This window comes from Falco cherrug, chromosome Z, assembly GCF_023634085.1.
Source record: "Falco cherrug isolate bFalChe1 chromosome Z, bFalChe1.pri, whole genome shotgun sequence".
Classification (NCBI taxonomy): domain Eukaryota; kingdom Metazoa; phylum Chordata; class Aves; order Falconiformes; family Falconidae; genus Falco; species Falco cherrug.
In genome coordinates, this window is record NC_073720.1 from 2,579,801 (window position 1) to 2,600,618 (window position 20,818).

Consider the following 20,818-nt stretch of genomic DNA (forward strand, 5'->3'; position numbering starts at 1 on the left):
CTTGGAAATCTCCCCTTCCCTTGCCAACAGTGTACAGACTGATCCTTCTGCTCCAGACCTCTGCCTTTCTACACCAGTTAATGATCTGCTGTCCCTCTCACATCTGACAATTGCCTGCCAGCTCACAGCTACATGGTGAATATCAAACTTTTCATCTCTGCCAGCCCATGCTCTTACCCTGGCCTCTCCCTTTGCCTGCACTGGGATTGACACTGGTATCTCTAACCTAGACTTGGGCTTTTCCCCAGAACCTTTTCGTAGCCTAACATCTTCAGGAAGCAGCTACACAACCCCAATTCTTGCTCTGACATTTGAATTTCAACTATTTACACATGCCTTTCCTTGACTACAAGAACAACCCAGCTTCGCTCCCACTGACCTTGAAGGCTGCTGTTGAAGACCACTTTCTAGTCTTGTTTTTGTGGAGGCCCATGTCACCCTCTGCTTTGTGTTCCTCCCCAGGCTCTCTCCCCTGGCACATGAAACAGGAGTGAGCTGTCTTCATTCCCTGCTCATCATTTTACTTCAGAATCAAGAAGCCCTGTCTCATTCCCGACTCTTCATGACCGCGTAATCATGTTTTCAAACAAACTTTGTGCTCCTCCCCAGACACTCTCCGCTGGCACATGAAACAGCAGCGAGTGGTCTTCACTCCTTGCTCATGATTTCACTTCAGAGTCATAGAATCATAGGATCGTTTAGGTTGGAAAAGAGCTTTCAGATCATCGAGTCTGACCATTAACCCATCACTGCCAAGGCCACCGCTAAGCCCTGGCCCCGAGCGCCACAGCTACAGGTGTTATAAATCCCCCCAGGGCGGGTGCCGCCAGCCCCCCGGGCAGCCTGTGCCAGCCTTGGCCACCCTTTCCGTGACGGGATTTTCCCTCATTCCCAACCTAACCCTCCCCCGGCACAAGGTGAGGCCGTTCCCTCTCGTCCTGTCGCCTGTTCCCTGGGAGAAGAGCCCGACCCCCCTGGCTCCAGCCCCTCTCAGGGGGTTGCAGGGAGCCAGAAGGTCTCCCCTCAGCCCCCCCTCTCCAGGCTGACCCCCCAGCTCCCCCAGCCGCTCCCCACAGCACTTGTGCCCCAGCCCCTTCCCCAGCCCCCTGCCCGGCTCTGGGCACGCTCCAGCCCCTCAGGGTCTGTCTGGGAGCGACGGGCCCAGAGCCCACCGCGCCATTCCAGGGGCAACCTTGAACACTGTCAAGAAGTCCCATTTCATTCCTGACTTCTTCCTGCCAGCACAATCACATTTGCAAACAAGTTCCTTCACGTTTTGCCTGACAATTTTCACCTAGGACTCGTACAGACACTAAGCCATGAAAAATCGCAGGGCCGTAACTCGTATCAGAGCCTTCACCTCAACGGGGAGGTGGCCAGCGAAACACGAGGATCTATCAATGACTTCTGGTTTGATTTCATTTGGTTTGTGATTTTTTTTAATGTATTTTCGTTCTCGCCCCGTTTCACCAAGGCGGGCGGGTTGAACCCCGGCCCCCCCCCAGCCCCCCTCACAGCCCCCGACCAGGCGCAGGCTCCCTGGGGGCCTGAGGGGGGCGGGTAACGGCCTCCACCCGCCACACCCAAAGGCCCCGCCCACCCCTCGGCCCCGCCCAGGAACCGGCTCCACCGCCCAATGGCGGAGCTGCAAGCGCGGGGCGGGCCGGCACCGCCTCCTCCTCCTCCTCCTCCTGCTCGCCCCGCCCCCGCCGCCGCCGCCGCCGCCCGCGGCCGCCGCCGAGGGGAGCGCCATGGGACAAAAGGCGCGCTGAAGAGCGCGGCCCCCGTGCCCAGGCCGCGCCCGCCACGCTCGCTGCCCGCCGCGGCATGGCGGCCCGGCGCCGCTAACCCTGGCCCGCACCGCCTCCCTCGCCATGCCGAGCGGCAGCACCGCCGCGGCCTCCCCAGCCGCGGCCTCCCCCGCCGCCGAGCCCGCCGAACCGCCGCGCCTCCCCTCGCACCACCCGCCGCTGCTGCTGCTCCAGCAGCGCCTAGCCGCTCTCGGCCTCCGCGATTGCGGCCTGCCCGCTGCCGGCGGCGGAGAGGTGGGGGCGGCCCGGCGGCAAGCCCGGCGGCGGCGGACGGGCATAGTGCCGCTGCCTGATCCCTCCGGAGAGCCGGGGCCTGGCGAGGCGGAGGAGGAGGCGGCGGCGGGGGACGAGGGAGACCTGGAGCTGGAGGAGGAGCTGCTGGCGGGGGAGGACGAGGAGGAGGACCCGGCCGCGCTGCTGCTGCTCTCCTCGTCCTCCTCGCCCTCCCAGCCGCTCCCGCTGCTGCCGAGGCTGGGCTCCGTCCTGCTCTCGTCCTCCTTCGATGCGCAGGAGGTGGCGGGGGTGCTCTGCGGGGCGGACGATCCTCAGGGCATGATGGCGGCGATGCTGTCCCACGCCTACGGCGGCGGCCTGGGCGGCGGCGGCGGGGGAGCGGCGGGCCTCAACGGCGAACAGGCGGCCTTGCTGCGCCGAAAGAGCGTCAACACCACCGAGTGCGTGCCCGTGCCCAGCTCCGAGCATGTGGCCGAGATCGTGGGTCGCCAGGGTGAGTGGGGCAGCGGGGCGGGGGGTACCCCCGGGGGGGGGGGCGGCCGGGCCGAGGCCTGGGCCCCCTGCCCGGCCCCCGGGGTTCGGGGCAGGCCACTGGCCGCAGCACCCCATGGGGGGGAGGCGGCTAGGGGAGCCCCCTCACCTCGGTAGGGGCTTCGTGGCCCTGGGGCCTACCTCGTTTCCACACCCCGGCTTCCCCAGCGGGGACAGGCGGCCCTGCTGGAGGAGCCGAGAGCCAGCACTGGCTTCGCTCAGACCTTGGCTTATGGTTAATTTTGGCTGTAAAACAGTGTGTAGTGTGGCCGTGGGCAGGTAGGTGTTGGCACAGGCTTTGGTCCTCAGCGATGCTCAGCTTGTGGCCCTCGGAAGGAAGCCACGCTTCACCCCAGGAACTTTGGACTGTGTTTTACAGAGACTTTGGGGTGAAGGCCTCTTAACGTGCCCGGCAGAGCAGGCCCTGGGCTGACACTCTTCCTACAGCTTCCCATGGAGCACACTGAGGCAAAGTGGGACCTCTGGGGCCAGCAAGATGGAGAAAGGAGCCACATGCAGCCCTCTTCTGGGTGGAAGCTCTTGTCTTTCTGCTGGGGTTGTGGCTTCCTGTTGATTGCTCTTGCTAGACTCCCTGGGTCTCTGTTACGCTGTTAGGATAAGGTCATATCGGTGATGTCATGTTCGGTTTTGGCCTTTCATGTGGTCTTGTGGGAGCAGTGCTTGGAGGAGTTAGAAAGATGATGTTTTGCGCCAGTTCTCTGGCAGTGAACCTAATATTAAAAGCACTTTTTGTGCATCAGGAGAAGTGCTGAGCAGTGTCGAGTGTAGGTGTGGAAAAGCAGACAATGAAGTTGCCACTCTCTTCCTCTTCCTTTTTTTTTTGTGTGTGTGTTACTCTTTATTGGTTTGGGGGTGGTGTGTCTCGTTTGCTGATCAGCTCTGATAACAAGTGGTTATGCTGTCTGGTCTCTACATCAGTGTGGCTTTTGTTTCCTTTTTTCCCTGGAATATGGACGAAGTGGTAAAAACCAGTCTAAACCAATGTGGTACTAAAATGCCCACTGAACACTGATGCTTAGGCAGACTTTTTTTCTTTTTTCCTCTTGCTGTGTTTATTTTAGGATTTTAGCAGTCAAGGGTGGGGTTTTTGTTGGGTGTGTCAAAGGAGAACCAACAGCTGTGCTGCAGAAATTGGCAGGTAGCTTCCTCTGATGCAGACAAGTCCATCCTTTTAAGCAGAAAATATCTTTTCCAAGAAATAGTGTTTGAATGTCTTGAGTCTTTGCTCATATGTCATTGGGGATGGCGGGGTGCAGGAGGGTGGAAAACAGGACTGAAAACTGTTATTGCTGCAGCCCTTTAAATGAGAAATACAAACTGTTGGGCTTCAAGGACTGGTCAGGCTGCTGTGTTTATTCTCCACCAGATCAGGATTGTTCTCAGTTGTGTATTTTTCAGTACTTGAGTCCCTTAAAAACAAGAGAATGGAGTTTGCATAAAAAATAGGATCACTGTTCCTGAAGAGTTCATTTGCTGCTTCTGCTTTTATTTCTTATCTGATGTCACACTGTTTAGCTTGTGATAAAATATTTAGCCTCTGTGGGGAGGGATTGTATCATAAAAAGAATTAGGGTTACAAAAGGGGAAGGAGCAGAAGGAGTGGAGGGAGAACTAAAAAAATCATTACCAAATATACTTGCCCAAAAGCTTTGTGTAAGGAGGTCCTCCAAAATTCTCATTCGATGGAGACTTAACATTTAGAGACTGACTTACATAACTTGTATTAGTTCCATTAAATATTTGCCAGATTTCTTAGAAATACTAGTCCTTGCATCTCCTTTTATGGCCCAGAGCTGTGCTGGCTGACGGCATGGGCTAGAGGCTCTTGTGCTCTCACCCACCTGCTTTGTGTGTGTCTGTCTGTGCTCTAGCCCAGCAAAGTGGTGTCAGCTGTAGCGCAGCTTGGTCTGCTTTGAGCAAGGCTGGCTGAAGCTGCATCCTTTGCTGATTGTTCTGCTCTCTAAAAATGAAGGTGCTGCATATTCTCTTCCTAGCATGCACCGTAACCAGCTGGTTGCACTGTCTCGAACAAATTCAGCTGAAGTTTTATGCCAGGCTCCTCTATGCTGTAATACTTTAATATGTAATTATGTAAGGGTGATGCAATTGGAATGTTACTTCTGATGGATTTTCACGAAGATTAAGTTTATATTCTTTCTGTTGCTGTCTTCGTGAGGTATAAAAAGAACTTGAAATGTCTGCGGCCCAAAAACATCAGCTCTGAAATACCATGAGTGCTGAGTTTGATCTAGGCTTTGCTGGAGGCCCCGCTGCTGTGTCTGAAAACATGTTTATTGTAAGTCCTAACCCCCTAATTGAAAGAGTAATGATAACCAGAATTCCATAGTATTCTTTATCCAAATTTAATTTTTTTGCATGGAGGAAGAGAATTTCTAGACACAGTATCAGACTGAAGGAGCCCCCAATTCCCAAGAGAGCTGTAGACAAGCAAAAACCTTGACAGTGCTTGCATGTAACACTTTTTCCAATTATGTGCAAGCTTCGGAAATATAGCACTTCAGGTGCTGAAGTGGTGCTCCCACAGCCCCGCTCAAGGTCACTATGTTGCAGGTTCCCACCTGGGTAGATGCTCTTGCCGAATCTGTGCTGGTAGCTGTGCACAGATGTGGGATGTGGCAGCTTTGGAAGGTGTGAAGTGCCTGAAACGTACTTTGTGGTTGACTGTTTTCTTGTGAAGCTACGTTGGAGGCTGCTGGGTTAGTTATTGTGGCAGTAGTTCAGTGTGTTGTTGCTGGAAGCTTTTGTATCACTGGAAAAGGCTTAAGTAGGATTTTCTTTTAATGACTTGTAGGAATTCCTTCTTAAATAATAATAAAAAAAGTTCTGTAGTATCTCTGAAACCTGGTGAGTTTCCTGTGCTTATTTTTGTTGTTGGGTGTTTTTTGAATCTTAGATGTCCTCAACATTTTTTTTTTTTTATTCCACTTGTACCCTCCAAAATTAAGCTGACGGACAGTGGTTGGCGTAGTGTAATATAATTCTTTGTAGTCTTTGAAGTGGAAGAATCTCAAAGGTGAGCAACAAAGGAGGAGATATTTGTATCCTTTTATTCTTCTAAAGGCATGTGACTGGAAGCCAGGAAAACTAGATTCCATTCATGGCATTGTACAGGCTTCCTGTATGAATTTGAACTAGCTGTTGAATCCAACCTTCAGTAAGTTGGCCAGTCATCATGCTGATCAGAAAAGTGATTTCCTTTGCTGTCAGCAGCTAAAAAATCCTGCATGCACAAAGTTGCATTGGGTTAAAAAAGAAAAAAGTTGGAGAAAGTGCTTTTGAGAAGTGGTAGCAAGAAAGCTGCATTGCTGAGGAGGTGACCTTGTTTGACTGAGAAAAGCTGGCATAGGGAGTATACCCAAAATTATATAAGTGTGTATCCAGACTTAAAAAAACTTGTGGCGGTCCAACTTGGAAGATTCTATTTTTTTTAATCTCTAAAGCATGTGAAGGACTTCTGAAAGTCTGCAGTGGATCACCTGAAAACTGTTTCCCATACATAAAGTTGGTGATGGTGGTTTTCTGTAGTAGTCCTGCCATGGCTTGGTGGGCATTGAGAAGGATTTGACAAGTTTCACTGGAGTCTTTAGTGCTCCCCACTACTCTCTTTATGCTAAAAAAAGAAGACATGTTTAAACACTAAAAGCTCTTTTGAATAATGCACGAGAGAGGGATGGTGTCTGAAGACATGAACAGAAAACTTGAGAGATGCTGGAAGGGACAAAAGTCTGTCCTGTAGGGAGATGCTGCATCCCTGAGTGTATTCACTGTCTTCAGATAATGATTGCTGGAATATATTTGCTAATGTGTTCCAGCATTGTGACTGTCCAAGTAACGAGATTTCCCAAGCATTTATATCCTTGATGAAGCTGACAATACTGTTCTTGTCTAAGACATCGCTCGAGTTGAAGCTACTTAACTGTAAAGCGTGATGCTTCTCTTCCTTCAGTACACATAGTTTGGATGATGGCTGCAGAACTTGAAACGGGCAGGGCGGTCTCCAAACCCCAGATGAGTAAGAGGAGGAGGAATGATATCATCCTATTTCACTGATTAAATCGATAATGACAAAACTGCTGTGCATGAGACAGCCTTGCAACTAAAATAACATTTTTATGCATATTTAATGATCTTGGGCTCCTTTTTGCTCTTTGCTTTTGAATGTGGGCTCTTGAGCAAAATACTACTTTGCTTAAAATAGTCCTGTAAGTTGAAACAACAAAACAAATTCTTATTAAGTTGTTGGTAGCCGATAACTATCTGGCAGAGATGAACAGCCAAATAAAAACAATAGCTATTGCTCTCGGGGAGTGGAAACAGTGCTAAAACAATCCTGGAGCAAATACTTGTGTTAGCTGAGTACAGTACATAAATGTCCTATGGTGAGATAATTATAGTCCTTTCAGAAAGAACTGTATGTCTGGTTTTATGTCTCGGTGGGTTGTGATAATAATGTTACTGAATTACTGACAATACTTATGTAGCCGTGACTGGTTATTAATTCCTGACCTGTAAGAAGTAGTCAGCGTGAGCATAGTTAACTAGTCTGAGTTGCATATTGTTGTTTTTTAAAACTGGATGCTCTAAGATTTCCACTCTCATGAATAAGTTTAATTTGTGTGAGTGAAGTCATCATGTATCTTGGTGTCAGCTGATTGCCACAAAGACCACAGGTTCAGCTGACTTATTTTAAGTGAAAGCTGAAAAGGCAGTTAAACTTCAGATGACTTTTTTTTTGCGTCTTCTATAACAAGCAGGTTAATAAATGCTGTATTAAATGGCTTGTTCTAAAGACTGAAAGAAAACTTGAGGCATTTGTTGAAATCCATTACAAAAGCTGTTTTTCTAAGAAGTTGGAAGTCTTGTCATTTTTAGAGCCTGGAACTCCAGGAACATGAGCATACCGTGGCCTGGCACAGTCTGCAGTCACTGCTGAAGTTTCGGTGGTTTATTGCTCTGGTACTGTGTGACAAACATCATTTCAGTTCTGCTATTTGTCATTTGTGCTATGCAAAGTTCCAACTCGAGTTGCAAAGTGTGTCAGAAGGGTGCAGGTTCTCCAGCTGGGATCATAAATCCTCAGTCATAAATGCTGCTCTTGTCTGGCTTGTTGGGTGGGAAGCACACCAAACAGTGCATGCTGGAGATATTTTTTTTCTCTTTTGTAGTCTGCCAGAAATTCTGTAGATTTTAACATATGAATACCTGCATAAGTAAGATTTTTTTTTTATGAAGCTGAAATTAAAATAATATAAATACTGCAAGGTAAAATGCAGTTTCTAAGCCTCTGGTCCTTATTGTTTTTCTTGTAAAATAGCTGTGTTCTGAAAGAGTATGGGTTTTGTAAAGTTTGACATGCGCATACAAAAGAAATCATGATTAATGTGCTTCCGAACTGCACTGGGCTAACCTGTCTGTGGCATGAGAAAACGGTGATGAAATGTTTTTTTAAGCTGTTAAAGTCAGCAGATACTGTGTGTTTCCCTGTCTTAGCTCATGCTGCTCTCTCTTCTGGTGCACTGTGGTCTGAATTTCTGGAAGAGAAGCTTTGTTCTAAATGAAGTGTTGGACATCTCAGAGATCTTAAATTTGTTTTTCATGCAATATCTCCACCCCACAGAGCCAATTCCTCATTGCAGGCAAAAAAATTTAACAGGAGTAGGGTTGCAAACTCGCTGTAAGAAAAAAAGGCTGCTGAGCACTAGAACATAATTTTTTTTAATTATTATTTAATCAAAGGCAAGACCAAAAAGCTGTAAATCAAGCATTTGTTTCAAATTTCAGTTACTCTTTAAGAATGTCTTCCTTTTCTCTCTCTTGCAGGTATTCCTTTAAGTTCATGAGATCTCGCCAACGTCTGAGATCTGAGTTTCCTTCACTGATATGAGTCGGTAGCTCTGCAGCCTGCACAGAGTTCTCTGCTGCTCCTTTGAACAACAACACAGTATCTCTTACTCTTTACCTTCTAGTTCATTTTACAATATACCGTAGGATTTTTGTGTGTGAAAAAACAGGTGTCACAGCACTTTTGAATCGAGGATTGGGTGCAGGTGAAGATTTGCATAGGTTTTTTGCAATCTTCCTTTTACTGGCCATCGTGGCACGCTGTGTGGCGTGTTGAGTGGTGGTCCCTTTTAGTAGCCTCCTTTGGCAGGTCAGCTTTCCCAATCCTGTTGCTTGCACCAATCTGTTATATTCACTAGATGAGTGTTCCTAATGGAAACAACTGTTTTCCTGTAGCTGCCTGGATGTAATCTCTCTCATAATGATCGCTTTTCTACCACTGAATCTTTCTAATTATGCTCAGCAGCTGCTGCCATGGGCCTGGTGCTGCAGTAGTGCAAGTAATTAATAATATAAGTTGCTGCCCTCTAGCTCTTTTGCAGCATGTAACTTGTTTACTGAGTTGCAGTCTGTCTTGGGAATTGGAATATTCCTCTGCCGGTAAGATTGCTGATTTGAGAGATTGTCCCAGCCTGATAGAGAAAAGAAACAGTGTGCAGGCTGACTACTTCATTCTGTACAGGATTGATATCTAAATGGATTGATAAATTGATGCATAACTAAGAAATCCTCAGTAAAGAGTTTCTGTGTGGTTCTGTAGCCAGGGCTTTTGTTTCCCAGAAAAGGGAAGTGTCCCTGAGAGTTCACAAACTATCTTGGGAAGCTTCCTCAGCATCATCGGAGACACTTAAAGCTGACCTCTTCCCACCTGTTAGCTTGGCAGCAGTAGGGCCAACCAAAATCCTGCTCCCTGTGGTCTGGCACAGCCAAGTAGTTGACTGTGATTCCTTGGCTCTCAGTTGAAGTACTCGGGATCTCCAGGTTGTCCTGCTTCCCGGTACCTAAGCGAGCCCATGTGGCTGCGGCGCCTGGTGCGTTCAGACTTGAAGTGCAGGTCTGGAAAGTATCTAGCCTAAAAACCCAGCTGGATGATGACAAGTAGGAAAGTCATGTCTCCTCTTAGCATTTGAACATGTAAAAAATACAAAGCGACGTAAGTGGTCAGTTGCTCCCCAAAAGTGGGTAAGTGTGATGGAATTATAATGGGAGCAGTCTCGGTCGCTATATATAGCGTGAGTCATATTGAAATGTCCCACAGGCAGGCATGGGGGTTTGGTAACTGCAGTGTAACTAAAAGCCTTTGATTGCAGTGGTAAGTTAATGATGGGGTCAGGAGGTAGGAAAAATGTCTTTGGTATAAAATGCTCTAATTTTTATTTTTTTGTGAGAGACCTGTATGTCTTCTTTCCTTCTCTTAGAGTAACTTTATCAGAGTGGCTGTCAGTTGAGTTTCTCTTTCTCCTCTACACTAATGTCACTAATGTGCCTACTTGTAGCATTACTTATTGTGGTGTCATTACAGTTAGAAGTGAAAGATGGTCATTACCAAGGTACAGCACTTCTCAGGTACAGTCGTTGTCTGCAACCATTAATACAGCCACACTCCAGTGCAGGAAGTCAGAACTTTGTTCCTAAGTTTTGGGTTGCAATGATATCCATATCACATTTTGGACTGTAAATTTGGGAAGAAGCTCTGCTTGGTGGGTTCTCATTACAAGGCATCCTTACTGTGCTAAATAGGAAATGTCCTCTAAAAAATGCAACCCAGTGAAGAGCAGGAGCACATGCTAGCACTTGGGTAGCCTGCAGGAAGAGCCTTTGCCCAGGGACGTTAATCTCACGACTCTACTTGTGTGTTTCATGCGGACATCTCCAAGGAACTTTGTTTCGAGTACCACCAGGGAGGAGGAGATCGCTTTGGTTTGTGAGGTGGTGAACAAAACAGCTGTTCCTTAAAATCTGCCCATGTCTGTGTGCCCGTTTAAGCAGTTAGCCTGCTCTCTTCTTTGGAGACTGTCACCTCCTGTTTCCAAACCTGCCAGCAGCCTGCCCCGTGAGCCTGAGCAAATCCCAGCTGCAAGCTGCTCCTGTCTCATGGTGTACTCATATTTGTTAGCTCTCTGGCATGTATCATGTCTAGTTGTCACAGGGGAGCCCTAATCTTACTGTCTAATTAACCCAAATAGTGATCAGACTATTATCTGCGCTATAGAATGCTAATGGGGAGCCGTTAAAGCCGTTGGTGCTTGGTCTAGTCCTGTCTTCAGGATGGATGCTGTGCTCTGCGGTGAGGTGTCTCTCAGTTTACCTTCTGCAACTTGCTGTATGGAAAGCTGCATAAAAATAAATGAGAACTTGCATTCAAAAAATTCTGATTGATAATTGTTATCCAGGTTAAGCCTGTCTCCTAAAATTGTTCAAAAACAAAGTTTAGAAGCGATATTTTTACAGCCTTCATTCCTAAAATCAAAAATGAAAAGAATAAATAAGTAATAGCTGATAAGTAGCTGCCTGAGTACATAGATCTAGTTTTTTGTACAGATCATCATCTTTTGCAAGTGTGGAGAAATTACTTTCTTTGTCTTCCTTTAATCCACTAGCTATGTTCAACAGCCAGTTGAAAAAACAGTATTGTTGGGAGCTGAAGTTCTCCAGTCCATGAATTAAAACAAGGTGTGAGATGAATCAATTGATCTTAGGCAAAAGGTGAACCAGAGTCAGTCCATCAACTGACCAGACAACAGGTAGTATATGTCATATGACTTTTAATAACCTAGTGGAGTGCAAGAAATGTTCTGGTCTTAATTTTCTTGGGTAGCCAGCCTGCTTAAGGAGGCTTAATCATTAAACAACTTGGAATAGGATTTTATTTTCTGTCCAATGCCGCTTCATCTCTGATTAGTAAGTGGGGCATATATTGTATGATCACAAACCGGATAGATGTTTTTAGCCATGTCACATCGGAGAGGGAGCATTCAGTGTTTAAGCAAAAGAATGCAGCTTGTACCACCCGTGGGAATGAAACAGCTCTGCTGAAAAACACGTACAGCAGTCATTCTTAATGAAGTAGATTAATTTTTCTTTGTTTGTTAATCAGGTGGGCAGTGTTATGCTCGGCAGACCCAGCAGCTGTTCGCTTTCTGGTACACCCAGTGTTTCAGTCTCTGCAAATCTTCCTTACCTTAGCTGCAGGAGTTCTCACTCTCCAATTAAAAGCTTGTGGCAACTTGGCAATGAAATAAGGGCTGTGCCAGCTTAACAGGCTCTACTTTTAAAGCTCTGTCCATACACAACAGTTGCAGGTTCAGAGAAAACAAATCCCTGTGCAGTCCCCTCTCACATTGGCCGGCCTGGCACCGCTGTGCCATCCCCTGCGGGGACTTCCCAGACCCTGCCCTTACTTTCTAGGGAAGGAATTAGTCACGGTTCTACCAGCAACTTGTGGTTCCAGGTCGATGCCACTAATTATTCTGTCGCTGCCTCCTTGCGTGGTGTCAGCATATTGCAAAATCGGTGGTTAGGGTGCTGAAGACTGTATGCAGAGTGGAGGCTGTAATACAGTATTGCCTTTCTTCAGATAACGGCAAAGCTACTGAAAAATATATTCCTGTGAACTAGGGCTTTGTCTTTAGAGCTGATGAGCTGCGGAGGCCTATCTGCGAGATCTCTGCTTTGCCTGCAGTTGCTCTGGGGCCAAGTTGGAGGATGGCAGGTTTGGTCGGGGCTGCTCATCAGCCCTGCCTTCTGCGTCAGAGAGGAGTTGGGGCTAATGCAGCTTCACCCTGCTCGCTGCTCTGACAGTCCAGGCGGTACCCGTGGCTTCCCACAGGGCTTGTGTGTCTAAGGAGCTACAGGAGGTTCTCTTGTAGCTAGGTACTTGGCAGGAGCAGGGGAGGAGAAGAAACTGGTATCATCATTTGACTGTGGTTCACAGGGACTGCGTGCTGAATTTTTACCCACCGTGCCCTTTGGGTTTCTATTTAGGTAAACTTTTTTTTTTCAGGATTTTTTTTCCTAAAGCCCTATGTAATTGAGGAGGCAAGGTTAAACAGACGTGATGGTAAGAAGGTTTGGGTTCCTGTGCATGCCTGAAGCCCAGTTTCACAGTGTTTGGCAAGAGCTGGAGGAGGGACGTGGGTATGAAGTGTGTGTCCCTGCTTCTCTGCTTTGACAGGCTGCATTTTGCCAATATTGGTACTGAGAAGCATGAAGGACTCCCTTCCCATTGGAAGAGACCATGTAACGAAAGGATCCTCATCTGTCAATCAATCCTTGTCCCATTCCCAGTGTGTGGCACTGGGGTGAATTCAGCAGAAGAAAGAAATGGAGAGGAAGGTTCCATTTCTCCTGGGCAGAGGAGTCAGGGGGATGCTTTTGCTGGTGGTCCATGGCAGCAGGCCCGCTGGCGTGGCATGAGGCAGGCGTGCACAGTGTTCCCGCTGCGGTCACTTGGCTCTGCCGGCACCACCAGGGAGTTTCCCTCGTGGAGTAAGTGGCCTGGTACTGGGTTTGACTTACCTTGTCCCGTTTGTGATGATGAAAGGTGAAAGTCGGAGTGAAGGCTGAGCTGGCTGGTGCTGCGATGGGTAAGGACTGTGGGTGCTGTGGCTGCTACATCTCACTCTCACTTCCGGGGGGGGGGGGGGGGCGGGGGGGAGGGCAGAAGAAAGTATGTGATCATTTTAAATCAGCTGTGTGAGGTAAACTGTTCCTTCAGAGCTACCTTTAAGTTTCCTGGGGAGTATAACGTTCATAGTGTGTTTAAAATGTTCAGTCAGATAATCCTCTTAAGGGAAAAATGGGGAGGAGGCTTGAGAAGAATGATACAAATCAGCCAGCACAGGATGAACGCTGCCTGCAGGGCTTGGTACAGGCTCAGCTCCTCCTCGGGTGCCTGGGCAGGCAAGTACTAAAGCTTTGCAAGCACTAAATCTTTACCTAAACAAAAGCAAAACTAAAGGGGTTTGCATCAACTATGTCAGTATGTACTTAGGGCTGAACATGCTGCTTAGGAGTGCTTATGCTGCTGAACCAAGCATGATAACTTGTATTGAATAACTTCCATTATCATACCAAAACTAAAATTACGTTGAAAGGTTTGATTATATTGAGTTCCCAGTCTAGAAGTCCTCTTTTCAGGCTTTTTTTAATCTGTGTATTTCAGAATCTTGGATACAAAGATCTGATGATTTATTACAAAAGTGTGGGGCAGTATGTTTTGTTTTTTTCCCCTTTGTCTTTCTGTGATTACTTAGCTCAGGGGATTGGGAAACTTCTTGATTCATCCTTTGGCCACGTGACTTCATAGCTGACCGACCTTGTGTCATTGTGGCCGCAGTGCCTCTGGTTGCTGTGAGTTGTTGGAGAGGGGATGGGATCAGCCGTGCTTTGTATCATCGCCTCAGTGTAGTGACTGATGGGGGAGGGTGGGAAGCCAGAGCAGCTGGGTAAAAGCAAATAGAAAGATCATCCTTCAGAGGTGGTAGAATGGGCTACTGACCTCGCGTTTTGACATGACTGGCTGTTGCGGGGTTTTCCAGCACTCCTTGCAGACAAAACCCAGTGGGTGTTGACTGACTCATTCAGAAATGTTGGGTTTTGTATGTGGTGACTTTCTTCAGTTCTTCCTAACTTCAGATCAAGTTTGAGGGTTGACCTTGACGGTCTGCGGAGTCGGCTTTCCATTGAAGCCATCTTTCCAATGCTGAAAAGTCTTGTTCTGCCACTGCAGGGAGTTGAGGCAGCGTTTGGCCCCTGCTTTCTAGGTATGTGACTCATGCCTTAAAAGAAAAGCTCTGCCCACCTTGGTCTGCATCATTCAGCAGCCTGCGGAAGAAAGGCGAGAAGGCTTTTCTTCGCACCAGAGTGCTTTGGAAATGTGGCTCTGGCGAAGCAGTCTCTGGGAGTTGCAGCTCACGTGGGGAATGGAGCTGAAGGTGCAGATTTTTCACTTGATCTGGGCTTCTAAAAGATTGGGAAAATCTTGTCTAAAATGTAAACTGTAAGAATTGCTAAGGCGCTTCAGAATCTAGAATAAAGTAGGCTCTGAACTGTGGCATATGGAAAAGAATTATATAGCTGTTAATACATGTGTGTCTTGTGCTAGATGCTCCTGGTATTTAAATGCTGCCTCAGTAGTTTTTAGGAAATAAGGATATATACTTGGGTGGGGTGGAGTAAATGAAAATAAGTCGTGTAAATTGGAAAATAATTAATACCCACCAGGAGATGACTTTGGTTTCAGGTCTTCCAGTAAAGAGGGCTTGATGGGTGTGAAAACTTCATCAGCACCATTTTAGGGATCCTTACGGGTTTAAGGTTTGAGCCCACCATCTTTTCTGAGTAACCGTGGAGGAATGGGAAGCAGAGCGGGTGAGCAGATGTACTTAAGAGGAAAAAACGCAAACAAAGAGGTGGAGAGAGTAAAGGCAAATTGCCAAAGCGAGGTGCTGCTGTCTGTTACGAGCAGGGAAATGGCACGGCTTCAAAGGCTCTCTGCTTTGCTACTTCACGTCTGTATTTTTTCCCCTCTTTTATCTGCTAGAGCACTAATGCCCTTCTCAGCGGGCTGTCCTGGGAGGTTGAGGCTCATGGGTTTGTTCTCCCCTGCAGATACTTGCTGCGCTTGCCAAACTACTTGTGGGGCTCCTGGGTCTGTGTCCCCCTCTTTGTGCAGATCTGCCTGTGCCTCGCTCCTGGCCTTGCGGGAGCCCTCCCGTGGTCCTCCCTGCGCTTTCTGGTGGAGGTAGGGCCTCTGAGAGCCCTCCTGACAAGCTGTTGAAGATAATGAACTTCCTCTCCAGCTGTGTCCTGGAAACAAAGGGCTGTTGTGTTCAGCTTTTTTCCTTGCTGTGTGCAGGGGCCCTGCAACAAGCAGCCCTTCCTTCCCTCTATTCCAGCTTGCATCTGTGTATTTGCTTTTTTTTCTGTTACTAGATAGTCCTGACTAAAGTGCATCTTTGGCCTTTGAACTGTAAAATTATTGCTAGTGGTACTTGGGTGTGAGGGACTGACACAATTCTATTTTGAGAGACACTTTTGTGGACCCAGACATGAGGTACTTCAAGTAAATGAGAAAAATGGGAACAAATTTCACTCTGCAAGTGAAATGATGCTTAAAAGCACTTGATCTGCAAATGTTGCTTACAGTTATTTCAAGATGAGGTTTGCTGTAAAATGACATTTAGGGTGATGTGCTTTTGAGTTGGTTTTAATATAGGTGAAATTCAGTTAAGACTAAGTCCAGTAGGCTCTCTTGCAGGTCACGGACCTGCTTGCGTGTCTTAATTTTGCGCTGCCTGCTGTTCTGGTCCTGTGATGGGTAGAAGGTGTTTCTGTATGCACCACGCCAAAACACCGTAAGCATCTAAGGAAAGAGCCTGCCACCGCCGTGTCCTGGCAAACTTTATAATTCAGTCTCCAAAAACCAGAGACAAATGTTCCGCTAAGTTTGTGCTTCTCTTTCAGACTGTGTTTACCCAGGTAACGAGAGAAATTCCACGTAGGCACATAATATCACATAGCAAGCCTTATTTGCATGCAACAAACCGCTTGAACTCCTACTTGACAGTTCAAGGAGTAGCTCCTTCATCCCACAGGGAAGAGTAAGGTTTAAATAACATTTATTGCTAACAGGAAGCAAATGAAGAGTTCTCAGTAACTCAATAATTTTATCTATATCCTACAGAGGTTGAGATACCCTTCTCTTGCTTGTAAATGTTTGATTTGGTTTTAGGTCACGCTTGTCAGTGAAAGGCTAGCATACCAGTAGAGTTACGTGCGCAAATGAGTGAGCCTTGACTCCTTTTTGCAGGATCTTAAAAATAACTGAAGGATACCCCATCGATGGAAAAAATTTAAACCCACCAATGTTTATGGGATAATCACAAGCGTGGCTCTTGGAGAGAAAAAGCCATCCACGTTTGTTCACCATCTAATAGTAATTGAGGAAATTATAGGCTAAAGCAGCCCAAGAAATGTTGCTAAAACAGTTTGTGGCTCCCAAGTGTCAAGAGGTCTGTTTGGAAATAATAGGTAGAAGTTGTTACCACTTTCTGTAATGTGGCTTGCAGAGATGAAAACAGCTGCTTCTGGTTTCACCCTATGGTTTCTTGAAGCTCTCAAACAGCTTAAAATAGACTGCTTTCTTGTGGCTTTCTAAACTTAGATGTCTCGCTAAACTTGCATGTATTTCCTTTAAACAGGTTGCAAAATAAAAGCACTACGGGCCAAGACAAATACTTACATTAAGACCCCCGTTCGTGGAGAAGAGCCCATCTTTGTTGTCACTGGACGAAAAGAGGACGTAGCCATGGCCAAAAGGGAAATTCTGTCAGCTGCCGAACACTTCTCCATGATCAGAGCGTCGCGCAACAAGAACGGCCCTGCCCTGGGAGGTTTGCCATGTACCCCCAACCTGCCAGGTCAGACGACAGTCCAAGTCAGGGTGCCTTACCGTGTAGTTGGGCTAGTGGTTGGACCGAAAGGAGCTACAATCAAAAGAATTCAGCAGCAGACCCATACCTACATAGTCACTCCCAGCAGAGACAAGGAGCCAGTCTTCGAAGTCACAGGAATGCCCGAAAACGTCGACCGCGCGCGTGAGGAGATAGAGATGCACATAGCCATGCGTACTGGGAACTACATAGAGCTGAACGAAGAGAACGATTTCCATTACAACGGTACTGACGTGAGCTTCGAAGGTGGCACTCTCGGGTCTGCATGGCTTGCTTCTAATCTTGTCCCTCCTAGCCGCACCAGAATGATTTCTAATTATAGAAATGACAGCTCCAGCTCCTTGGGAAGTGGCTCCACAGATTCCTATTTTGGAAGCAATAGATTGGCTGACTTCAGCCCCACGAGTCCATTCAGCACAGGCAACTTCTGGTTTGGAGAAGCACTGCCTTCGGTGGGCACGGAAGACCTTGCGGTCGACTCTCCCGCATATGACTCCTTACCGACGCCTTCCCAAACCATTTGGACTCCTTTTGAACCTGTAAACCCTCTCTCTGGCTTCGGTAGCGACCCTGCTAGTAACGCCAAGCCTCAGCGCCGAGGGAGCCAGCCGTCTACTCCTCGCCTGTCACCCACGTTTCCAGAAAGTCTCGATCACCCGCTGGCTAGGAGAGTGAGGAGCGACCCGCCTAGCACTGGCCACCAAGCCGGCCTTCCCATATACATCCCCGCTTTTTCCAATGGTACCAACAGCTATTCCTCTTCCAACGGGGGCTCCACGTCCAGCTCGCCCCCCGAGTCGAGACGGAAGCACGACTGCGTGATCTGCTTCGAGAGCGAAGTCATTGCGGCCCTGGTCCCCTGCGGCCACAATCTCTTCTGCATGGAGTGTGCCAACAAAATCTGTGAAAAGGAAACGCCATCGTGTCCCGTTTGCCAGACAGCTGTTACTCAGGCAATCCAAATTCACTCTTAAATATATAGATATTATTGTATATGGACTTCTTAAAAACTCTTAAAGGCATGGGTGTAATGGTACCCTCTAGTAAACTTCCTAATGAATTCTGACTGTTGGGCTTTCTTGGGATTAGGCTGAAGTTGTTAATAAATTTCTACTTTCTCAAAAGGCTGCTACGGTAACACTAAGCCTAGGTGGTCTCTGTCCGGTTCAGTGTAAGCAGATGGCATGTTTAGCAGAGATACATCTGGTGTGATTGTCTGGCACAGGGAGGGGAAGTTTTCATCAATTACACAACTGAAAAAACAAATTTTACAGGCTTTCTAAAGGATCTCTTTTAAGCGTTTGACTTCTGTGTGCTGGCAGCAATGAACCTCGTTGCCTGAATGCAGAAGTACTCGTCTGCTGTGGAGAGTTTGTGGCATTATCAATATATCAAACAACACTTCCAATGCTGCCTTCTTTACACTGCCAGTTTTGAAAAACAGGTTTGGGGAAATATTTTTTTTTCTTTTTGCTTCATGCAACAACTTATGCCTAATTCTTCAGCACTGCAAATACTTCTTTTTTTAAAAAAAAGCATAGTTTGATTTATTGAAATGGATTATGTTATTGGCAGGTTTAGATAATGAGGTGAGGTGGGGCAAGAGAAGCAGCCCGATGCACCTCCATTTTGTCCAACAAGTTAAGGGCAGTATGTTCAGAGGATCAGGAGCGTCTTGGTTTGTGAATTCCTACCCACTGCTTTTCTTTGTGTAATGTGGAAAAGTCTGTCTGGCTTCATCCCATTTCAGTAAGGGCTTTGGGATGCACATACTTCGACTTACATTGAGGATGCTGACATTCCGTTCATTAGTCTGATCAAGCTGTTCTTAAATTACATTTGTAAAGAGTATATAGTTCAAAATGTGAAGCATTTTTATGTTCAATCTGTATTTGTCTTGCACATATATATAAATAGATACTTTATTTTTAGTAAGGAAAAGGAAAAAGGGGGAGTTGCGTATGTGCCCTTGTATTATTCATGACAGCAGCTGTGACAGGGGCTCTGCAATCAGTTTACTTCATTTCAAAACTCTTTCCAATCACAAGGAGGGGAAAAAAAAAAAAGTCTTCTGAACGTGCTTCTTACATTTCAACCTGTGGATGTTCCTAGCTTTTTCATCCTCAGTGCATTCCCAAATCTGTGCTGGCATATATTAAAACAACAAAAAAAAGACACAAAGTGGAGTTCTGGTGGATTTTTCTATTTTTTTTTTTAAGCATTATTTTCCCAAAACGAGACAAAGCTTTTTTCTCAGTATAACAAAAAAGAAATTATGTGTATTGAACTAGTAAATATACAGAAAATTTTATTTTTTATTTCCACTTGAAGAGTTACATTTCGTATAAAAGTTTACAAATAACGGTTTTTATTTTATGATTTTCAGTATAAGAGTTGCCTTGATGGCATATTATGTACTGCATAACTTTAATGCTGTAATTGCTTGTAGAGTAGTTACATGTCAGTATTGAAACCTAATCTCTAGCCGCAGTCTCGTAGATATGAACAAATGTTCACCAAGCATGTATTTTGTATTTTATTGCATCGTACACTGCAACTAATAAGCCAAGGAACCAACAGACATTAGGTGCGTGTACCATTTCTATAAACCACAAACTAAGAATGATAAACTACCAATATAGTTTAGTATTTGCTAATTTTACTACACTTTTTGTTATGTATATGTAGGGAGGTCATAGGGATTATAAATTCAATTTGAGTAAAGTTTAAAAACCATATATTTTATGATAAAGGGCCTTTAACTTATGATGGCCAAAGCACTGATATTATATATTTGCTGTAAAGAGAATTACAAGAGTTTTATTTTTCTGATATTAAAAGTTACTTAATAAAGACTTGTTTCCATTAACTTGAATGTTCTGCTGTCTTCATAGTTGTCACTTGGAGCAGCCCACGGGGGCTGTGGCTAGCTGATGCCCCCCCCCCCCCCCCCCCCCCCAGGGGGTTTCCCAGTGCTTAATACACCATGGACCTGGCTTTGGTGTGGCTGGGTGACTTCATGTGCAAAGAATCTTGTTTTCCACTAATTCCTGACTTTACATGCTGCCTTTGACAAGCAACTCGTGGTCTTCCAGCTGTAACACTCGGGAGCTTGCATTTCAGGGGGCTTTCAGCACAGCAGCGAGGTAAACTCCACATGCTGGTATTGGTGAGCATCAGCCAGCAGCAGCAATCATGGGATGGTTTGTGTGGGAAGGGACCTTCAAAGTCCCTCCAGCCCAGCCCCCTGCCATGGGCAGGGACACCTTCAGCTGGATCAGGTTGCTCAGAGCCCGTCCAGCCTGGCCTTGGATGTTCCCAGGGATGGGCCATCGGGCACCTCTCTGGGCCGCCTGTGCCAGTGCCTCACCACCCTCGGCGTAAAACATTTCTTCCCTCCATCTAGTCTGAATCTCCCCTCTTTGAGTTTAAAACCATCCCCCTTGTCCTGTTGCGACAGGCCCTGCTAAAAACTCTGTCCCCATCTTTCTCCTGAGCCCCCTCTAAGCGCTGGAAGGCTGCAGTAAGGTCTCCCCGGAGCCTTCTCCTCTCCGGGCTGGACAACCCCAGCTCTCCCAGCAGAGATGCCTCAGCCCCTGACCATCCCCGTGGCTTCCCCTGGACCTGCTCCAACGGGGTGTTGCGAAAGTACCTCCTGGTGTCAAGTTGTGCGGGTCTCCTGTTGGTTTTCCTCCCAGTCTGATGGTGGTTTGCGCCCTGTGCCTGGTGCAGAGCGCTTGTTTCCATTGAAAGTCCTCGCGTCCCCTCCTTGCCATGAGCTGCCTTCTCTTGCCTCTCCTCCTTCTTTGACTCTGGTTTTGCAGTTGGAAGGAGCCCAGCGGCAGGCTCCTTGGTCTGGGTGTTGTGCTGGCTGTCGCTGTGGTGTGTTTGGGTACTTGAGCG

General features: G+C 46.9%; 1 protein-coding gene across 1 annotated transcript; it reads left to right on the forward strand.

Annotated features, from left to right (window-relative positions):
- Positions 1-1,702: 1,702 nt before the first annotated feature.
- On the forward strand, positions 1,703-19,784 carry MEX3C (mex-3 RNA binding family member C). Its single transcript, XM_055699251.1, has 2 exons — positions 1,703-2,538; positions 16,664-19,784. The coding sequence occupies exons 1-2, from the start codon at positions 1,875-1,877 to the stop codon at positions 17,887-17,889; spliced, it is 1,890 nt and encodes a 629-aa protein (XP_055555226.1). The 5' UTR covers positions 1,703-1,874; the 3' UTR covers positions 17,890-19,784.
- The last annotated feature ends 1,034 nt before the right edge of the window (positions 19,785-20,818 follow it).

Coding starts and splice junctions, on each gene's coding strand:
- MEX3C (XM_055699251.1), top strand. CDS start 1,875: ATGCCGAGCGGCAGCACCGCCGCGGCCTCCCCAGCCGCGGCCTCCCCC. Junction 2,539..16,663: donor CGAGATCGTGGGTCGCCAGG/GTGAGTGGGGCA, acceptor TCCTTTAAACAG/GTTGCAAAATAAAAGCACTA.